This window comes from Pimephales promelas, chromosome 25 (genome assembly GCF_988280905.1).
Source record: "Pimephales promelas chromosome 25, fPimPro1.hap1.1, whole genome shotgun sequence".
Lineage (NCBI taxonomy): Eukaryota > Metazoa > Chordata > Actinopteri > Cypriniformes > Leuciscidae > Pimephales > Pimephales promelas.
Genome location: NC_142793.1, coordinates 4,724,274 through 4,746,358, shown reverse-complemented (window position 1 = coordinate 4,746,358; position 22,085 = coordinate 4,724,274). Strand labels below are relative to the sequence as shown.

Genomic DNA, 22,085 nt, shown 5'->3' with positions numbered 1-22,085 from the left:
TTGGTAATACTTGAGGAATTGTTCTGTTTTCATGTTGAATGATGACATTGCATAAGCATAATGATTTGAATACAGCTGTGTATTCTTTTCCCTAACCCTACACCTACCCTTACATTTTCCCATCACAGAAAGCTTTCTGCACTTTTAAATTTTCATAAAAAAAACAGCACCTATATGATTTATAAGCTGTTTTTCTCATGGATACCACAAGGATTTGGCATATTGCCATCTTTATGGGGAAATTTTGACCCCATAATGTAGGATTACCAGGCCACAAACACACACTCGCGCGCACACACACACACACACATGCATATCCCTTCTATCCATCCTCCCATCTTTCTCCCTCCCCCATTCCTCTCTCTGTTTTTGTCCACTGCTATTATTTCCATCTCAGTAATCTGTTGAGGTACATTTAGTTTTCCGAGCAAGTTATTGAATCATAACTGTGATTTTAACAGAGTAATTAAAGTTTAATGTGGCCCTGATGAGCTACTCCTTCAGGAAATGTTGTGATATTAAATTATTTATGACTAGAGGGTCTCTGTACCATATGTAAATCATTTAGATATGTTAATGGGCCGCTAAATCTCATAGATTATGAATAAAAATGTACTATTCCCATGTTTAGCTTTGGGCTTTTAATCATGGAATTACTTTCCTTTTTGTTCATGCCTGAAGACATAGTAATCATATGCTATAGAAACACATAACAAAATGTGAAAAGAATTGAGCGATGTGGATGCACTGTATTTTAATGAATTCTAAGCAATGTAGTATCTAGGTGAATTAATGTAAGTATGGTCACAAGTGTATTTATTGACATTTTACAGTAACGTCGAATGGTTCATCTCGCACATTCTCACTACAATTTCTAACTTTTTAGATTTGTTGTATCTTCATATGAATTTGTACATTGTGCATTTTTCATATGATCTGATCTCGCCCCAATGGGGAGCAGGTTTAGGGATGGGGTTGGGCATAAAGTTTCATACTCAATTCATTTATACAAATCGTACATTTTCATATTACAGTAATCACATCATATAAACTTGTATGAACCTGCATATTCGTAACATAGCTATGTTTTCTCATCTCATTGAGTTGGGCTCATCCAATCAGAATTTGGAGTCAGAAATTCAAAGTTCTGTCATGATAATCTAGATGGCTCAGGCTGATTGGTCCTTAACTCAATCTGCATTCAGTCACATAATTTTCAATAGGGCACAGCTGATTGGTTCCTGCTGGATCAGTAGCCAATGAGCTTGCTGCTCAACCTTTAAATACAAATTCACCAATGATGTATTGTGCAGCAGCATGTCTTACAGTGCCTTGCGAAAGTATTCGGCCCTCTTGAACTTTTTCGACCTTTTGCCTAGGGTTGGGTATCGAGAATCGAGTATCGATTGGAACCAAGACTAACTTTTCATTTTTCCCGGAATCGTTCAAAAGTTAAAATTTCGATTCCTAGTTTCGATATTCACAGTCCGCCGAGCGTAAGAAGAAACCGCTGAACAACACCAATGAAGAAGCGTCTACCGGAAGTGTTGGCATAACCACGCGAGTCGAACATGAGTACCTTACGTCGGCGATCCAAAGTGTGGCTTCACTTTTCTAAAAATAACTAAATCTTGGCAAAATGCAAAATTTGTGACAAAAGGAGTATTTTTACAGAAGGAGTATTTCCTTCAGAAAGGATTATTTCCTTTAGAAAGGCCATTGGTTAGCAAGGTTAGCTAAACTTTTTTGACCCTGCCTCTTAAAAGAATCGGAATCGAGAATCGTTAGGAACCGGAATCGAAACAAGGAATCGCAATCGGAATCAGAATCGTTCAAATTCAAACGATACCCAACCCTACTTTTGCCACATTTCAGACTTCAAACATAAAATCAAACGTCATTTTTTGTGAAGAATCAACAACAGGTGGGACACAATCATGAAGTGGAACGAAGTTTATTAGATATTTCAAACGTTTTTAACAAATAAAAAACTGAAAAAATTGGGTGAGCAAAATTATTCAGGCCCTTTACTTTCAGGCCCTGTTTACACAAGAACACTAGCGGGAAAACGTAAAATTATTTTATCGGACGTGCCTTTCATTTACACGGCTTAAAAATGCAAAAAAGTGAAACCACCCAACAAGGCAATGATCCAAAACATAAAGCAAAATCTAAAATGGAATGGTTCACAAACAAACATATCCAGGTGTTAGAATGGCCAAGTCAAAGACTGACCCAGACCTGAATCCAATGGAGAATCTGTGGAAAGAACTGAAAACTGCTGTTCACAAACGCTCTCCATCCAACCTCACTGAGCTCGGGCTGTTTCAGTCTCTCGATGTGCAAAACTGATAGAGACATACCACAAGCGACTTACAGCTGTAATTGCAGCAAAAGGTGGCGCTACAAAGTATTAACTTAAAGTCCCCGTGAAATCAAAATTGAACCTATTTACTTTGTTAGCGCATATTACTAGTCTTGTGGTGAACAATTAATCCGTGCAAGTGAATATATATTAAAAAAATGTTTTACCTTAGTAATCTTTAATCAAAATCTGAAAAGTTACTTCCGGTCTGGAACAGTCCCTGCGTCCCAATTCACATACTATCCGTCCTAAATAGTATTCGAAAACAGAATTAGTGCGTCCCAAATCGTAGTATGTTGAAATGAGTGTTTCAAAGATACCCGGATGGTCTACTTTTTCAGGTCAGAATCCGAAGTGTAGATCGATGCACACTCTAACGGCTGATGTTGCCCACAAACCATTGTGCGTTGGACGAGGATTCGGTTAGAACTACAAACACGAGTAAAAAGTGTTAAAAAACTACAGACACATAGTCGATACGGAGGACGCGCGAGTCCCCGCGGTTGTGTAGAGAGGTTTAGATAAAGAGCTTTGAGTGATTAATTATCAGTATCTAACCTAACGAAAATGAATTTATTCAATGTTGTCTACATTATATTTCATTTGCAGCAGCACTGTGAACTTTTGTAAAGACACATTTAGCCATTACGTTTTAAATGCATCATTATATTCAAATTGCAAACACTAGGAGAGCATGAAAGACCCACAACTGGCAGATGAACGTGCTCTCCGAAACGGTAGGAAATAAAATTAAATAGAATGGAGGATTTTAACTGTGACATGATGATTGACAGGGCAGTTTACGGTGACAGGATGCACGCAGCACGCGACAGAGCTGTCCGTTAAAGATGACGTGATAGTATGTCCCAAAGCTTGCCTACTCTTTTGCTACACACTCAAAAGTATGTACTTTTTCCTCACAAAAAGAGTACATACTTTTAGGGCGTAGTATAAGTAGGCGAATTGGGACGCAGCAAGTTTCTTTTTCTGATGACGTAGGTTTCACAGTTTGGGTGGGGAAACGCTTAACCACTCCCCTCAAACCGTTAGTTTGCTATGAGCGAGAGATGGAGAGGAGGAGCGCTAGAGTAAAACCCTGCCCTCTGTTCAATATTCCGTTTCACTTGGAAATACGTCACAGCACTGGAGAAAAATCGTTTGCAACTTCCGGTTCACAGGGACTTTAAAGGGGTGCTTCGGGATTTTGGACATGGGGCCTCATTTCAAAGTGAGCCTTAGTGTTATTTATCAGTAAAGACATTTAAAAAAAAAATAATAATCCAGTCGTCCCAGTTGCTTAGTTGGCCGGTGCTAGGCTAGCGCGAATCATTGGTATCTGTATTAGCATGCCATTAAAACAGTTTTAACCACTCCACAGTACACCAAAAGCACATCAATTATAACACCTGACTATCGATGTAAATGTCTGTTGAGGGAATAATGTTAGAAATCAAACTACCCTTTCATCGCATTGCAATAGTTATACTTTGTTCCCTCTATCTATTAGCATAGTCTACAGCAGCAGAGTGATATGTTACCTAGGCAACCGAGAGAGCCGGTCCACATGACAATCAATCACGCAAGTGTATTACCTGCCGCTGATACTCGTCATCACTACAGAAACAGAGTTTATTTCAATAGATAATATTGAAAACCTTCAATAAATAATAGTGTAACTAACTGTTGTGAATTTGATCCTTTAATTATACTTTTTATTATTTTTTTTTCTTTCTCCTTACATATTTGCACTTCATATCCCACAATCCTTTTGTCAGTTTCACTACATTACCCATACACCCCCTGGGCAAGGTCTATAAGTAGACCTCACTTCCTCCCTTTTTTCCTTTTGTAATGGTGAGGTGTGGTGGTTGGAATGGACACCCAACCATGTCCTTTCCTTAGGATGCGTTGAGTAAGTTTGTTTTGCCAATTGTTTAAAATATATGTTGTTGATATGTTACTGATGAATTATATGAGTTTAATTTCCTTTATTGTATTGTTTGTAGTGACTAAAGACCATCTTGTACATCCTGTTTATCCTCTCCCTCCATTAACATCTGTTCATTGGCATCATGTGTGTCAGCTCCATGTAAATTAAGACTTTATCATCCTGAACTGAAAATAAAAGAGAGCAAAGGACTGGTATTTTTTCCATGTGTTTTAATCAGACACACCATCAAGTTTCTACAACTCCAACGAACTTTGGATACATTTAACATCTGAGATCCAATATATGGTCCTTCGAGCCGGAGATAGAAATTTGGTGGAATGGATTACCATGCAAGACCTGCAATCCGGCGCAGCCTAAGAAGCAGAAGACCTCCTGCCCGTTTTGTTGACTGTATGGTGAGAGAATATGGTCCTCCTCCACCTCCCTCACCAACACTAGTTGTAAGTGATCATCACCAAACTCAGTATGAAAATCCACCTTTAAGACATTCCCCAAGCTCATCGGCTCCTTGTGAACAGCCTCAACATGATTTGCTCGATATGGATGTTAAACAAGAAATACTTGGACTTAAGGGTATGCTTGGTGAGATGATGTCTAAAATGTCACAGTTAGTAGTTTCTTCCAGACATTCTGAATTTTCTGAGTCTTTTGATGATGCTTCTGATGATGATGATAATGCATTAGTTAATCCATCTATTGTTCAAGAATTGTGTGCATGTATTAAGACAGCTGAAAAGAAACCTACATGTGGGAAATGTAATTCCTCAACTGTTCCTTCACTGCTTCCATTTAGTAGGCCTAGTTCTCTGCCTCTTCCTCCTTCCTCATTGTTACGAAGTCCACCACAACAGATGCACACACATGATATAGCATCACAACTACAATTTAGTATGTTACAACCTTCTATTGTTCCATTGGTTCCTGGGCCTTCTAATTGTCAGTCCCCTCAAGTGCAAACATCACCAGTGTTGGTACAACCAACTGGTCCACCACAACCAGTTTTACCATGTAGTTCCTTTTCCTCTGCCATGGTTCATTCTCAGTTATCCTCACAAGTAACATCAGCACAGTTACCTCCACAGCCTCGGTATGCTGTTTCTCAGTATTCACAGCCATTAGGACCATCCTCTAGCTCGGCAATTCCTCATGTAGCCTCAGCTAATGTAGGCCCTCACATGCAATCTGTAGGTCAGGTAGGGAATGATGTTGTACAACCTCCTGCCCCACACATTCAACCAATTGTTCCCACTACCCAGTCAACTGCAATTCCATTCCTTCATCCTTATCCATATTCCCAACCATATTATGCATCATATCCTGTTCCTTCCTATCCTACTTCTCGTGTTCAGGGACCTACCTTTCCTTTCCTGGTTAATGATGATCCCCAAGAATTTGCAATGTTGCTGCTAGCATTGACAAATTTGTTGTCACCCCATGAGCCAGAACATTACAAATTCCATATCTTGTTAGATCATTTAAAATTTTCTCCAGCTCGTGATCTAGCTTTAGCTTATGCTAACGATCCTAGGCCTTACAGTATGGCTCATTTTGCACTACAGCAGAAATATGGGCAACCTCACCAACTAGTTTTGAGAGAAATCAAAGCCATTCTAGCTCTCCCCAGGGTGAGACCAGGTGACCGCAGAGCATTTAGTAGCTTCGCATTAAAGGTTCGAGCTTTGGTTGGCATGCTCCAATCTTCGGGCCAAGACCAAGTTAAATCTGAATTATCATGTGCTTCTCATGTACAGCAACTACTCAGTAAACTGCCCACCGAGCATGTGACCAACTTTGCCCGTTATGCCCGTACAATCCTAAAGGGTCAAAGCTACAACCTGATTAGCTTTTCCGCTTGGCTCCAAGAAGTAGCTGAGTGTCAAGCAATGGCTGATCAGGTTAGTGACTTTCCAAAACCATTCCTGAGTAAACCTCAACCAAAGACTTCCGTTAACACTCGAACAGTCTTGTACGGAGTTAACAGTAATTCTGTTGTGCCAAGATCCATTAATAAGCAACCCCAGAATGTGAGAGATGGAGAATGGAGTTCCAAATATTCATGCGCCTATTGTTCCAGTAGAGATCATTTCATTGGCCTGTGCCCCTCTTTTAAATCTCTAGAAGACACCAGGAAGGATGCATGGATTAGAGAGAACAAAAGATGTTGGAGATGCGGGCTTAACCATCTAGCTGTCAACTGTGACTTGAAGAAACCCTGTCCACAGTGCAAAGGCAGACATCTTGGTATCCTTCATGGAGTTAATTGTCGTGACCAAGATAACGGTACATTCTATCTTAGTCGCCTTGGAGGTTCTGGTAGGGTCTTGCTTAAAGTTGTTGAAGTACTTCTCCATTGTAAAGGAAGATCCTTGCAAACCTATGCCATCTTAGATGATGGATCAGAACGTACCATGTTGCTACCTCAAGCATCTGAGTCTTTGGGCCTCAATGGGGTACCTGAGTCCCTAATTGTTAGAACTATACGTCAAGATACCCTTGCACTTGAAGGTTCTTCTGTAACCTTTGAAATATCTTCCATGACCAATCCAGAAAAGAAGTATTCCATTTCCAATGCCTTTTCTGCTGCTAGATTGGGACTGGCAGAACAGACGTATCCTGTTGAGATCTTGCAGAGACGTTTCAGACATCTTCGAGACCCTTCCAGCCTTCTCTAATGTCCAACCACTTGTTCTTATCGGTGCAGACTATCCACACCTGATAAATCCCATTGATCAGGTGTATTTCGGGCCTCCTAAATCTCCAGCTGCAATACAGACCAGGTTAGGATGGGTACTTCAAGGCCCAATACCGATTCCTAACACTGATGAGACTCAGGGTCTTTTTACCATCGCTAATCCCCTAGAAGAACTTCGCCATGATGTGGAGAAATTATGGAAAGTAGACATCCTTCCTTTCAGGAATGAGAAAGTCATTACTAGGTCTAAGCAAGATCAGGCAGCTATGGAATTGTTGGCCTCCAAGTCTAAAAAAGTTGATGTGGATGGTGTGAAAAGATATGCCACTCCGTTTTTGCGCGCTTCTTCCGCCATAAAGCTGCGGACCACACCAAATGCAGTTATGTCTTCTCTCAGATGTATCGAACGACGCCTCCAGAGAAATCCTAAAACTGCTGCTGTGTACAACCAAGAGATTGCTAAGTTGGAGGAATCCGGTTATGTTTCCAAAGTGGAACTTCCCCATGACTCATCTGATGAATCGTGGTATATTCCTCATCATATTGTGGAGCATAACGGAAAAAGGAGAATAGTCTTCAATTGTTCCTATCAATATAAAGGTGTGTCACTTAACAGTCAACTTCTTCCTGGTCCACAGTTGGGCCCTTCCTTACTTGGTGTCCTACTCCGGTTTCGTCAGTGCCCAGTGGCCATTAGTGGGGATATAAAATCCATGTTCCATCAAGTTAGGCTATTACCAGAAGACCGTTCTCTCCTACGCTTCCTGTGGCGCAATATGCAGAGCACAAATCCACCTGACATCTACGAATGGCAAGTTTTGCCCTTTGGCGCGGTATGTAGTCCATGTTGCGCAACATATGCTCTACAAAGGCATGTCCATGATCACCAAGAAGGGTATGAAGATATAGCGAGCTCTGTACTTCAGTCATTCTATGTTGACAACTGCTTAGAGAGTTTCCCAAATGTGCAATCTGCTAAGAACTTCTTAGACCGAATGCGTTCTTTACTGATGAGTGGAGGATTTGAAATTAGACAGTGGGCAAGTAACCAGCCTGGTGTTGTCCGACATCTCCCTCCTGAAGCCAGGTCTGAGAATGCTGAACTGTGGATCAATCAAGACAGTTTAGATCCCAAAGAAGGAGCTCTGGGTCTGAGTTAGCACTGTCCCTCTGATTCATTAGGGTATCGATCCCGAACAGTGGAGAATAAGACAACAACTCTGCGTAATATATATAAAGTTCTTGCCAGTCAGTATGACCCATTGGGTTACATAAGCCCCTTTACAACGCGAGCTAAAGTCATCATACAACAATGCTGGATGAAGTCCCGGGGCTGGGATGATCCCCTTATGCCAAATCCTATTCAACAGGCCTGGAAGGCTTGGGAAACTGAGCTCCCTGACCTGTCATTAATACAGCTTCCACGTTGTTATCTAAGTTTACCTTCCGACCAAATCACATCCAGAGAGTTGCATATATTTTGCGACGCCTCAGAGAGCGCATACGGGTCTGTAGCCTATTTGCGAATGGGAACTGACAAGGGTGTGGTACATACTTCCTTCGTCATGGCAAGATCTCGAGTTGCCCCAAAAAAGCAAATATCCATCCCTCGTCTTGAACTTTGCGCTCCTCTAACAGGTGCACAGCTTTGTAAACTCCTGCAGAATGAATTGACTCATCCTTTGACAAATATTGTCTTATGGTCCGACTCGACAACTGTCTTGTCTTGGCTGCATTCCCTGTCCTGCCGTTACAAAGTTTTTGTAGCTAATAGAGTCACTGAAATATTAGAGCTCACTGATCCCTCTTCTTGGAGATATATTCCATCTGCACAGAATCCAGCAGATGACATTACGAAAGGCAAAACTCTTGTAGAGCTAGCCAAACCTGATCATAGATGGCGACAAGGTCCAACGTTTCTGAAATTTTCTCCAGATGAATGGCCCAAAAATCTAGTATCTACATCTGATAGTCCTGATCCTGAGCTTCGTAAACCACTCTTTTGTGGGTTAACACAATTGGATGATATTGTACTCCCAGATCCTGCCCGTTTTAAATCATGGTCAGAGTTACAGTTTGCAACAAATGTGTTACTGCGACAACATAGTGAGGACTCTTGTGACGCCTCTTCTGTCCAAAATCTCCTTTTGAGACAAGCCCAGCAACAAAGTTTTCCCTCCGAGTATCAGTGTTTAACGAAAGGAAAGCCCATTGAACCTCAAAGTTGTCTCCTAACACTTTATCCCGAATTCAATGAAGAAACGGGACTTATTGTAGTGGGCGGTAAGCTCAGGCGTGTAGAGGATATGGAACCTGGAATGGTTCATCCAATCGTCCTCGACCCCAAACATCCATTGACCCAGTTAATTATTAAGGACTGTGACGAGAAACTTTTCCATCCTGGTCCAGAGAGAGTTTTCTCAGAACTTCGACGCAATTACTGGATTATTAGAGGGAGACAAGCCGTAAAAAAACATCAGTGGTCTTGTTTTCAATGTAGGAAGTGGAGAGCCAAGCCATCTATTCCTCAAATGTCAGATCTTCCACTCTCCAAGCTCCGGTTGTTCAAACCTCCCTTTTGGTCCACCGGAATGGACTGTTTTGGTCCCTTCCATGTAAATATTGGCCGTAGAACAGAGAAGAGATGGGGCATTCTGTTTAAGTGTCAGACCACTCGATGCCTGCACCTTGATTTGTTGAGCAGTTTAGATGTGGACAGCTTTCTAATGGGCCTACGTCGTTTCATATCCAGGAGAGGTAGGCCGTATGAAATTCTTTGTGATCAGGGAAGCAATTTCCGTGGAGCTGCAAGAGAGTTAAAGGAAGCCTTCCAGAACCTTCCCACTGAGCTACAAGACAAATTGGAAAAGCAGCAGATCAAATTTAAATTTAATCCACCACAAGCTCCTCATTTTGGGGGGTCATGGGAAAGAGAGGTCCGTTCTGTTAAAACAGCATTGCGGGTGGTACTCGGCAGTCAAACCGTATCAGAGGAAGTTCTACAGACCGTTTTGACAGAAGTTGAAGGAGTGTTAAATTCAAAGCCACTTGGTTACGCCTCTTCAAACATTTCAGACCTCGACCCCATTACTCCAAATCTCCTCCTCATGGGGCGGCGAGATTCGTCTTTACCTCAGGTGATTTATGCCAATACTAAGCTCCTTGGCCGCAGATCTTGGCGCCACAGCCAGGCCCTCGTTGACCAGTTTTGGACATCTTTTATCCGACATTACTTACCAGGTCAGCAGCTCCGTCAAAAATGGAATCGAGAAAAACCTAATCTAAATGACTCTGCTGTCATGTTAGTAATTGATTTTCAACTCCCAAGACCATCATGGCCCATTGGCAGGGTAGTACGCCTCTTACCTAGTCAGGATGGACGTGTCAGAGTAGCTGAGATTGATATTAATGGAAAGACGTATGTACGTCCAGTTGCTAAGTTGATTCCATTACCTGAAATAGATGAGTAATAGCAAATACATGACTGTATTTGGGGGCGGCTGTTGTGAATTTGATCATTTAATTATACTTTTTATTTATTTTTTTTCTTTCTCCTTACATATTTGCACTTCATATCCCACAATCCTTTTGTCAGTTTCACTACATTACCCATACACCCCCTGGGCAAGGTCTATAAGTAGACCTCACTTCCTCCCTTTTTTCCTTTTGTATTGGTGAGGTGTGGTGGTTGGAATGGACACCCAACCATGTCCTTTCCTTAGGATGCGTTGAGTAAGTTTGTTTTGCCAATTGTTTAAAATATATGTTGTTGATATGTTACTGATGAATTATATGAGTTTAATTTCCTTTATTGTATTGTTTGTAGTGACTAAAGACCATCTTGTACATCCTGTTTATCCTCTCCCTCCATTAACATCTGTTCATTGGCATCATGTCAGCTCCATGTGAATTAAGACTTTATCATCCTGAACTGAAAATAAAAGAGAGCAAAGGACTGGTATTTTTTCCATGTGTTTTAATCAGACACACCATCAAGTTTCTACAACTCCAACGAACTTTGGATACATTTAACATCTGAGATCCAATACTAACGTTATACCGTCAGTTACACTATTGTGTCACTCTCCACAATGCCTTGAACTGTAACATTATCGCTACTAACGTTAGTTACACTATAGTGTCACTCTCCACAATGCATTGAACTGTAACGTTATCTCCACTAACGTTGTCACTGTCGATCTATCAGTTATGAAAGAGTAGCTTCATTAGCTGGAGGTTAGAGTAGACTAACAAAAGTTATTACCTGTTCATCTGTAGCTGTTGGTGCATCAGGAAAGACGGCTGGAACTGCATTCAAACTCAGTGACTTGTTGTCGTTTCTATCACTTTGTACAAACCCAGATAGCAAACTGACATTGAATCAACGTGGAAATATGACATCGAAACGACGTTGATCTGACATTGTTTTGCTCATCGAATTAACGTTGAACCAACGTCAGACGCGTCATTCTTTCAAAACTAACGGAAAATCAACTTGAAATCAACGCGTTGTTTCAACGTTATGAAAGCAAACCAATTTTCGATTTTAATTTAGCTTTGAAGAATGCCGCGTCTGACGTTGGTTCAACGTTAATTCGATGAGCAAAATCAACGTTGTTTCAATGTCATGAGAGACGTCGTTTCCACGTTGATTCAATGTCAGTTTGCTGTCTGGGAAGTCATCCGATCTAAAATGATCGCTACAAATTCGGGCCTTTAGTAGTGTCTCTGTCGGTGTATCCATATCCAAGCCAGCAGCAAGAAGCCACAGTTTGTTCCTTTCTCGATCTCTTATTGGAAATTTGTGGAAACTTTTTGTTGACCATTTTTTGGGTTTATTTGTAAAAATACAGTGAAAAACCATGCTGAATATTCTTTAAATTCTGATCGAATGTTTCAAAATCGAGGCTACTACTAGCTAACTTGACGTTCCGACTGTAACGTAGTGCGATTCTGTTGTGTTTACTTTCCGGCGCAACTCTACTCTCGGAGCAAAGTAAAATTCCGCCACTGCTGAGAAACTAGTTCCTGTAAATGTAATGCGATCATTGAAATATATTTTGATATGTCAAACTACATTGAGTAGTTTGATTTCTAACATTATTCTATCAACAGACATTTACATCGATAGTCTGGCGTTATAATTGATGTGCTTTTGGTGTACTGTGGAGTGGTTAACTGTTTTAATGGCATGCTAATACAGATACCAATGATTCGCGCTAGCCTAGCACCGGCCAACTAAGCAACTGGGACGACTGGATGATTTTTAAAAAAAAATGTCTTTACTGATAAATAACACTAAGGCTCACTTGGAAATGAGGCCCGATGTCCAAAATCCCAAACCACCCCTTTAAGGGGGCTTAATAATTTTGCTCGCCCAATTTTTCAGTTTTTTATCTGTTAAAAAAGTTTGAAATACCCAATAAATTTCGTTCCACTTCATGATTGATGATTCCTGTTGATGATTCTTCACCAAAAATACTTGATCTGCTGAAGCAGCAGCAGCGTAGCAGATCAATTCCACTAAGACCAAACATATCAAGATTGTCATTTCCATCACCAACACTCAAGAGTTGACAGAACTATCCTTTTTAAAAGTACAGACAAACTAAATGAAGATAAGCATTTAAAAGAAAAACAAAACTATAAATATTGAAAGAGACGTCGCTTTCACTTTTACCTTTTTTCCCTCAAATGAAATGTAGTCTGTTTTAAATTCAGCGAGGACTTTTCTGCCTGACAGTACAGCGGTGTGAAACTGCAGGCCTTTCTAGCTGTCAGAAGCCCACGTTTCACTGCTGTTTGACAGGAGAAAGAGAGATAGACTGTTTGTGCTAAAATATGGCCATTTTGTTCATGGGTATATGGACATTATTTATTTAGAGTTTTTATTATTATTCTGTTGATCTAATTCTCTTACATCCTATATGGAATGGAGGTATGGATGGATGTCAAATGTATAAATAAAAATTATTTTTATATCAGGTGTCTCTAACTACTATGTACTTGCATTCAATCTAAAATGTTTGGAACAAAGCACTTATTTTGCTGATGTTGTAAACAGAAAACATATGGTTAGTCATATATTAACTATTAATACGTAATTAGTACTGTGGTTTTTTTCAAATCTCTAGCATTAAATGTACAATAGCAATAGTATTATTTTACTAACAAACATAAACATTCGAGTTGTCATAGTGATATTGAATTCTGAATAAAGAAACTTATTTGTGTTTGAGAGAGTGAAATCCCTTGTTTCCACTATTCTCCTGTGACTGCTCATCTGCCATTTAACACATTTCCTGTAGCGTCTGAATGTCCATCATAACATCAGGAGGCAGCACATAATGAGGCACAGATAGATGAGCACTTGAGTGACATCATATAAGATGTATACGCATGGAATTATCTTTGCCATATTTCAGCCTGAAGTCCATGTTAGTCAAGGTTCCTCTACCAAACACAGTAACAATTTAACGTTTCATGTTTTTCCACCCTGATCTTTATAATAAAAAAGACTGTTTTTGACACTGTATCTTTAAATTGTAAATGTGGATGGCCATATGAGCAAATGGTTTTGATTTATATTTCATAATGAATCATTTCTAACAGTTTCAATAGATGCACTAAATTGACTTTGCCGTATGGCACAAGTACTGTACATCTCAACCCAGTCTCATCCCAAGACGTCATATAACTGACGTTTTGGGATGTCTTTTGAGCATACGTCAATATTCGCCTTTTTAGGGTACCCTTAAACGTCGGTAGATGAGGTTATGGGATCCTAACTCTACCCCAGACCTAAACCTAACCCGTCACCTAACTGACGTTAAAGGTAAAGCGTCAGTTGTATGACGGCCCGGGATCGCCATCTACCGACGTTTAAGGGGGCCCTAAAAAGGCGGATATTGACGTATGGTCAAAAGACGTCCCAAGACGTCAGTTATATGACTTTTTGGGATGAGACTGTGTTATACATCTATATTATTAAAATCAAAATAAAAAAATGCCTGGACCCTTTAAAAATATTCAATTGATTATTATGTACAGTAATATAGTGTTTCTGAGTTAACTGTGTTTTTATGTGTTGTACAGAGAGATGAACCTGATGGACCTGAGGAAGACACTAGGAGTATCACATCATCTTCAGTTATGGTATGTCAATCTCTTCCATCTTTTAAAAAAAAAACCTAACAAATTAAAAAAAAATAATAATAATATATATATATATATATATATATATATAATGTACATCTAGTTCAGTCATAAACTCTAGATGGCACAGGCTGATAGGCCATTTACAAACAATTACACTAATACCACATGGCACAAGGGGATTGGCTTGGTGATTGTCCTCCATGACCATATTATGTTTATTTATTTATTTAGACAGATCCATAATATTAATTTAGGAGACACTTTTATCCAACAGTAAAATACAAATGACGAACACTACAAACAGTATTTGTATGTAGAATCTTCATCATATTGCATCATGCTGTATTTTACAGGAACTACTATCATCATGAATCGATAAGTCATACTACACAGTGTTTGGAGGAGAGGATTGAGTTCTATTTCAGGCAATTTTGCACATTTCTCAAACCATTTCCTAGCAGAGTATAGAAACAGTCTTCTCCCAGAACCGCATGCAGGCGTTTGAAGGACAGCCCCCTCAGTGAATGCTTGGGTTTTTTAATTACCGTAGAGGTGACACCTCTTCCCCGAGTATCTCTCACCTGAGCTGTAAACAGGGCTGTGAACTTTGACGTCAGCGACACGACCCTGAGTGTCATTGATGAAGGGAAAAGCTCATTAATACACACTCAGCGAGAGGCAACACAACACGGCCAACAGATAAACAATAAATTGCCCTTATAGGTAATTTCTGATGTGTTTTTACAGCACTTCAGAAAGATAGTGTTTCATGTTTGTGAGTATGAAAATCTTACAGAAATATTGATTGCTGTACTGTTATTTCCACATTTGTGATGTTATTATGTGTTAATAATCATGCAAGTTCTGGTGAGCACAACCAAGGACATGAGGACCAGGTGTCCAAGTCTAGGTCGTAGAACCTCACAAATGTGTGCGGAGAGGACCAGCCCACCGCTTAACAAACTTTTAGGGATATCCCTGACAACAAGGCTTTGGAAGCCACCATATTGCTAGTTAAATGAGCTCTGACAGCCATATGTGAAGTCTGTCTACACGCCTCTTATGCAAGAGAAATAGCGATTATCACGATTTTCCACTTGCTTTGGTTTATTGTCCAGGTGACCCAAATCAACTGATAATACATTTGCCACAGGGCAGCTTTTTGAACATAAACATCCGATGCTCTGACTGGGCAAGTTTAGCTTCTTCTGGTCTGTCGTCCAAAAGGGAGTAGAGCAAAAGGCCAGCAACACTATAGATCAAGTCAAGTCAAGTCAAGTCACATTTATTTATATAGCGCTTTTCACAATACAGATTGTATCAAAGCAGCTTCACAGTGATAACATGAAAGTAGCACAACACAGATCAACAACATTGCTAAACACTAAATAACCCCAACTGAGCAAGCTCAAAGCAAGCCAAAAGCAAGGCGACAGTGGCAAGGAACTAAACTCCATCAGATTGGATGGAGAAAAAACCTTGGGAGAACCCAGGCTCAGTCGGGGGCCAGTTCTCCTCTGGCTTACATTCATATTGTTTAAATATAAATATTAAATATAAATATTGTTTATGAATCAAACGGCGCCATAACATATCGCAGGCGTTGAGTCGTCTCATCACAGGCGTTGAGTCGTCTCATCACAGGCGTTGGGGCATCCAAAATCCCCGTGAGAGGCTGGACACAAAACTGGACCTGACGAACGCCATTTTTCTCGGGACAAGCGTCCCGAGATAACAGCAGAAAGGCAGATGGGAAATAATTAGCATAGCTGATGTTCATAATGATTTCCGTTATAACTCACAAACTCTCCGTAACCCGAACTCTCCGCAACCCAACCATACGCGCCGACCATACGCGCCGACCCGTTTGTCTAAAAGGCTGTCGAGCCCCACTGGTGCGTTAAGCAGTTTCAGTGGCAAACGGTTCCGTATGGCATAACAGAGGACTAGAAGGTAAGCATTATGTGAATGCTTGACTAAAGAGATGCGTCTTTAATCTAGTTTTAAACTGTGTCAGCGAGTCAGAGGCTCGGACCGTATCGGGAAGGCCATTCCAGAGTTTTGGAGCTAAATGCGAGAACGCCCTCCCTCCTTTACTGGACTTCGATATCCTAGGAATGACCAGAAGCCTTGAATTTAGTGATCTTAAGGAACGCGGTGGATTGTAGGGCGAAAGAAGGTCCGTTAAGTACATAGGAGCTAAACCTTTTAGGGCTTTATAGGTCAGTAGTAGTATTTTGTAGTTGATGCGGAACTTAATAGGTAACCAGTGTAGAGATGATAAAATCGGTGTTATATGATCATATTTTCTTGACCTAGTAAGAACTCTAGCAGCTGCATTTTGTACTAACTGTAGCTTGTTTATTGAGGATGCAGGACAACCGGCTAATAAAGGATTACAGTAATCTAGTCTTGAGGTCATGAATGCGTGAACTAATTTTTCTGCATCAGAAATAGATAGCATGTTACGTAGCTTAGCAATGTTTCTAAGGTGGAAAAAGGCTGTTCTTGTAACATATGAAATATGATTTTCGAAAGACAAGTTGCGGTCTAGTATAACACCCAGGTCTTTTACTGTAGTGGATAAAGTAACAGGACATCCGTCTATATTAAAGTTGTATTGTGAGAGGTTTTGTGAGTAGTTTTTTGGACCAATAACTAATACCTCCGTTTTATCTGAATTTAATAGCAGGAAATTACGCGTCATCCAGCATTTTATATCTTTGAGACACTCTGTCATTTTAGATGAGTTAGTGTTTTCATCTGGTCGTGATGAAATATATAATTGAGTGTCGTCAGCGTAACAGTGGAAATTAATTCCATGTTTTCTTATAATATTACCAAGTGGCAGCATAAATATTGAGAATAGCAGAGGGCCTAAAACCGATCCTTGCGGTACTCCATAGTCTACTGACGTTATCTTTGATTTTTTCCCATTTAAACAGACAAAATGAGAACGGTCCGATAAGTACGATCTAAACCAGCTTAATGCCTGTCCCTGGACACCGGTGAAGTTTTGTAGTCGATCCAAGAGTATTATATGATCTATAGTGTCGAACGCAGCGCTAAGATCAAGTAGGACTAGTATTGAGATACAGCCTTGGTCAGAAGCTAAAAGTAAATCATTTGTAATTTTAACTAGCGCAGTTTCTGTACTATGATGCGGTCTGAATCCTGACTGGAATTTTTCATAGATATCATTTTCTTGCAAAAAAGAGCACAATTGAGCGGACACTACTTTTTCAAGTATTTTGGACATAAATGGAAGATTTGAGATGGGTCTGTAATTTGCCAAGTTATTTGGATCTAATTGCGGTTCCCTTTCGTAGTCACTTCGAGTTACGTCAGAAGTGACGGAGATTGGAGATTGGGGGTTTCGCATAGAAAGCCAATCCTCTTCGAGTATTTAAACACGAGCCAATGGCATGCAATGCCTTGGGGCTGCGGAATTTGCATAGCGTACTCCGCCCTACTCCGTGAGTATAAAAGGAGGAAGTGAACGCAACCGCAGTATGTTTTCGCTTCGGAGCCAAGAGAACCTCTTCACTCCTGAAAGCACTGTTCAAGACTCTTCGAGACGAGCGTCCTCTTCAGTGTTGGTGTGACGGCGGTACCCAGCGAGATTCTGCATCGCCTGCGATCTGAGCAGTGGTCTGCCAGACTTTGCGCTTCTCCCTGGTCGCTTCAGCGCTGAAAGAGTGAATTTCCTCCTCTCATTGAAAGAGCTGCACGCGCACGTCTTTTTAAAGACGGTTCGCCCGTGTTCTTCTGGGTGTGGTTGATTTCTGTCGTCATCTGATGGTCACGATCGCTGCTTTGTATGCCTGGGCATTTCAGCATGCAGCAGCAGCGTTCGTGGATGACTCATGTTCCTTCTGTGGGAACATGACCATCTCTACACTAAGGTCGAGACTCAATGATCTCACTTGAGTGAGAGTCCCGGTCCCCCCCGCTCGATCGGTTTCCTCCATAGGGGGCCCGTCGACCCGGGGACCTGGTGATTTTACGGTGATGGTGTGGGACAAAGCCCCGACGATTCCTCGGGCCACACCTCCCGCCTCAGTGCGAGAGCCAGCGAGCGTTAGTTCGATTCAGTCGGTTGCTTCTTCGGTGGCACCGGCTGCTTCGGGCAGCGCTCCAGATGATGATGCGATGTCGATCACAGCATCACTAGGCGGGCTTGACTCCTCGGGAAGTGAGGATGCGGCCGCATTGCCTCCCTCGGGAGCGTCAGCGCCGCCGTGTCTGATCCCGCGATGATGGCCGTGCTATCTCGGGCGTCCGTGAGCATCGGGGGGGGTGGAACTCCGCCCCATCCCGATCTCTCGCGGCTGAATAATTGGTTTTTGGGTAACGCTGCCGCCTTACGGCCACGGCCAACCCCAATTTCCTTTTTTCCCCGAGTTGCATGCGGAACTGACACGCACTAAAAAAATAAATAAATAAATAATTAAAAAAAAAAAAAAGGCGTGCTTTAGTTCCCCGCCCTTCCTCCCCTCGGCGATGCGGCTGTCTGTGGGTACGCTGGGGCTCCCCCGGTCAACCGGCGGTTGCTCTCAGATGCCCCTCCAAAGCCTATGGGTTCTCGTCGTCTATGGCGGCGCGATTCTGTAGAGCGGCGGGACAGGCAGCCTCCGCCCTGCATATGATGAGCACCTACAAAGCTAGCTGCTCAGGAATGTGCACGAGGAGGTGACGGACCAAGCGAGCTGCGAGCCTGCCGCCTACCTTGTCCTTAAACGGGTCACGGAGGCGGTCTCTCGCTCCCTTGGTCAGGTGATGCCCACCGCTGTGGTCCAGGAGCATCATATGTTCGGCGGTGCGGTCCAGGACTTTGCCCAGCACTTCTCGACCGCCTAGGAGCAGACGATGGCGGTTTCTCTGCCCTGACGGCCAGCTGCTGCCTCCAACCAGCCGTCGGCTCGGACGCCTCCGCCAGCTCGCCGCCGAGGACGCCCCCTGCGGCTCCCTTCCCTCCCACGCGGCCCCAGCAGCAGCCTTCAGCCGGTTCGCGTCGCGGAGGAGGCCACAGGTAAGCGCCCCCCCCCCCCCCCCTCAGGCCGTGTGCCCCGCTAAATGCCAGGCGAAGCGATGTTCCTGAGGCGGGCCGCTCAGTGATAGTGTCATGGTTTTTCTCAGGAGGCGGTGGCAGGGCCCCTCCTTCCCCGGTGGAGGGCCGGTGGAGAATCTTTTGTTCTAGCTAGCTCCCTGAGCTGGTTGAGGAAAAGCTGACACTGTCATTGAGCACACAGACTGGAATGAGCGCGCACGACGTCCAGTGCGTCGCCCCGTTCATTCCTCTCTGTCTCGGAGGGCGCGGAAGGGTGCGTGTGTCGTCCCCGGGCTACGCCAATCCCTTCCCCCTCTGTCGCCAGACCCCCGGCAGAACAGACCCCCGTGGAACGCTCTGCCTTCCCTGGTCTCTTCTGTCGGGGAGCGGGTTTCGACGGTGCATCCGGACGGGGTAACTCCTGCACGCATGCCGGTCGACCCGCCTCGCTGCCCCTCCGGGGGGACGTCTGTGGTTCGCATGACCCCGTTGGCTCACTTCCTGGAAGCCTAGCTAGCGCTTCCCGGGTATCCCACTGGGTCATCAGAACGATCAGATTCGGCTACGCGATTCAGTTCGCACGGTCTCTTCCCCGCTTCAGGGGAGTTCGCTCCACGATGGTTGGTGGCAATGCCCCAGTCTTGAGAGCGGAGATTGCGACCCTGCTGGTGAAGGGTGCAATCGAGACGGTCCCTCCAGCCGAGGTGAGGTCCGGGCTTACAGCCCCTACTTCATTGTCCCCAAAAAAGACCGGTGGGTTACGACCGATCCTGGACCTGCACATTTTGAACTGTTCTCTCCATCGACTACCGTTCAAAATGCTCACGGCCAAACGCATTTTCGAATGTGTTCGGTATCAGGATTGGTTTTGCAGCGATCGACCTGAAGGACGCGTACTTCCATGTCTCCATTCTCCCTCGACACAGACCGTTTCTTCGGTTTGCCTTCGAGGGCCAGGCATACCAGTACGCCGTTCTCCCATTCGGGTTAGCTCTGTCCCCTCGCGTCTTCACGAAGATCATCGAGGCAGCCCTTGTTCCCCTTCGCGAACACGGGGTTCGCATCCTGAACTATCTCGACGACTGGCTGATACTAGCACACTCTCGAGCTCAGGTTTGCGAACACAGAGACCTGGTGCTGCGGCACCTAGCCCGTCTGGGCCTTCGGGTCAACCGGGAAAAGAGCAAACTTTGCCCCATGCAGAGGATCTCTTTTCTCGGCATGGAGATAGACTCGGTCGCCATGTCCGCGCAGCTCACGACGAGCGCGCGCACTCACTGCTGGCTTGTCTTCGACAGTTCGAGGGCAAGAGTGCGGTTCCACTGAAACTATTTCAGAGGCTCCTGGGGCATATGGCATCCGTGGTACGCCGCTCGGTTTGCTTCATATGAGACCGCTTCAGCTGTGGCTTCGCGATCGAGTCCCGAGGTGGGCATGGCATCGCGGCTCGCTCCGAGTTCCAGTGACTCCGACGTGCCGCCGAACCTTCTTCCCGTGGTCGAACCTCAGCTTTTTACGGACAGGGGTCCCTATTCAGCGAGTTTCCAGGCATCTCGTTGTCTCCACGGATGCGTCTACCACGGGTTGGGGTGCCATGTGCAATGGGCATGCAGCCGCCGGTTCCTGGACAGGAGCCCAGCGCCTCATGCACATCAATTGCCTCGAGCTGTTGGCAGTACGGCTCGCCCGGCACCGCTTCCGAGCGTGCTCAAGGGCCAGCATGTGCTTGTCCGCTCAGACAACACTACGGCAGTAGCGTACATCAACCACCAGGGGGGGTCTACGCTCGCGCCGGTTGTCGCAGCTCGCCCGCCACCTCTTGATATGGAGTCAGAAGCACCTGAGGTCCCTTCGTGCAGTTTACATTCCTGGAGACCGGAACCGGGCAGCCGTCGAGCTGTCCCGGGCCCGTCCCATCTCCGGCGAATGGCGACTCCATCCCCGGTCGGTCCAGCTGATTGGGACCAGTTCGGGGAGGCACAGATAGACCTGTTCGCCTCTCGGGACTCGCCCCACTGCGCCCAGTTTATTCTCTGACCCGCGGCTCTCTTGGCTCGGATGCGCTGGCGCACAGCTGGCCACGGGGCCCACGCAAGTGTGCGTTCCCCCAGTGAGCCTCCTTGCACGGGTGTTGTGCAAGATCAAGGAGGACGAGGAGCAGGTCTTGCTGGTAGCCCCCTACTGGCCCACCAAGACGTGGTTCTCCGAACTCATGCTCCTCGCGACAACACCTCCTTGGCCTATTCCTCTGAGACCGGACCTACTCTCTCAGAGACGGGGCACTCTGTGGCACCCTCGTCCCGATCTTGGAGGCTGCACGTGTGGCTCCAGGACGGGACGAGGCAGGTTTGAGTTCGACTGCCACCTGCGGTGACGGCAACCATCACTTCCGCAAGAGCGTCGTCCACGAGACACCTTTATGCGTTGAAGTGGAACCTCTTCGTCAATTGGTGTTCTTCTCGCTGAGAAGACCCCCGGAGATGTTCGATCGGAGTCGTGCTTCCTTCCTGCAAGAGGGGTTGGAGCGTAGGCTGTCGCCCTCCACCCTTTGGATTTATGTCGCGGCCATTGCCGCGTCTCATGATGCAGTGAAAGGTAAGTCTAGGGGAAGCATGACCTGGTCATCAGGTTCCTGAGGGGAGCAAGGGGGCTAAATCCGCCTCCCTCCCCTCCTGCCCTCTGGGGACCTCTCAGTAGACCTGGGTGCTCTGCAGAGGCCTCCCCTGGAGCCTTTGCAGTCGGTAGAGTTTTTGCCCTGTCCTATGTGACAGCACTCCTGATTGCATTGGTCTCCATCAGGAGAGTAAGGGACCTGCACGCACTCTCTGTTGACGAAGTGTGCCTGGAGTTCGGGCCGGCTTACTCTCAC

The 22,085-nt window shown here is 44.3% G+C and overlaps 2 protein-coding genes across 2 annotated transcripts in view; both read left to right on the top strand.

Moving 5' to 3' along the window:
• Positions 1-22,085, top strand: part of LOC120468187 (uncharacterized) — a 147,690-nt gene that overhangs the window by 45,812 nt on the left and 79,793 nt on the right. Inside the window, exon 5 of the mRNA XM_089127679.1 lies at positions 14,104-14,163. Coding sequence (XP_088983805.1) covers positions 14,104-14,163 — 60 coding nt within the window. The remainder of the gene's footprint in view (positions 1-14,103; positions 14,164-22,085) is intronic.
• LOC148964974 (uncharacterized) lies at positions 4,220-7,832 on the top strand. Its single transcript, XM_089127678.1, has 2 exons — positions 4,220-4,277; positions 4,534-7,832. Exon 2 carries the CDS (start codon positions 4,634-4,636, stop codon positions 6,986-6,988), a length of 2,355 nt encoding a protein of 784 aa, XP_088983804.1. The 5' UTR covers positions 4,220-4,277; positions 4,534-4,633; the 3' UTR covers positions 6,989-7,832.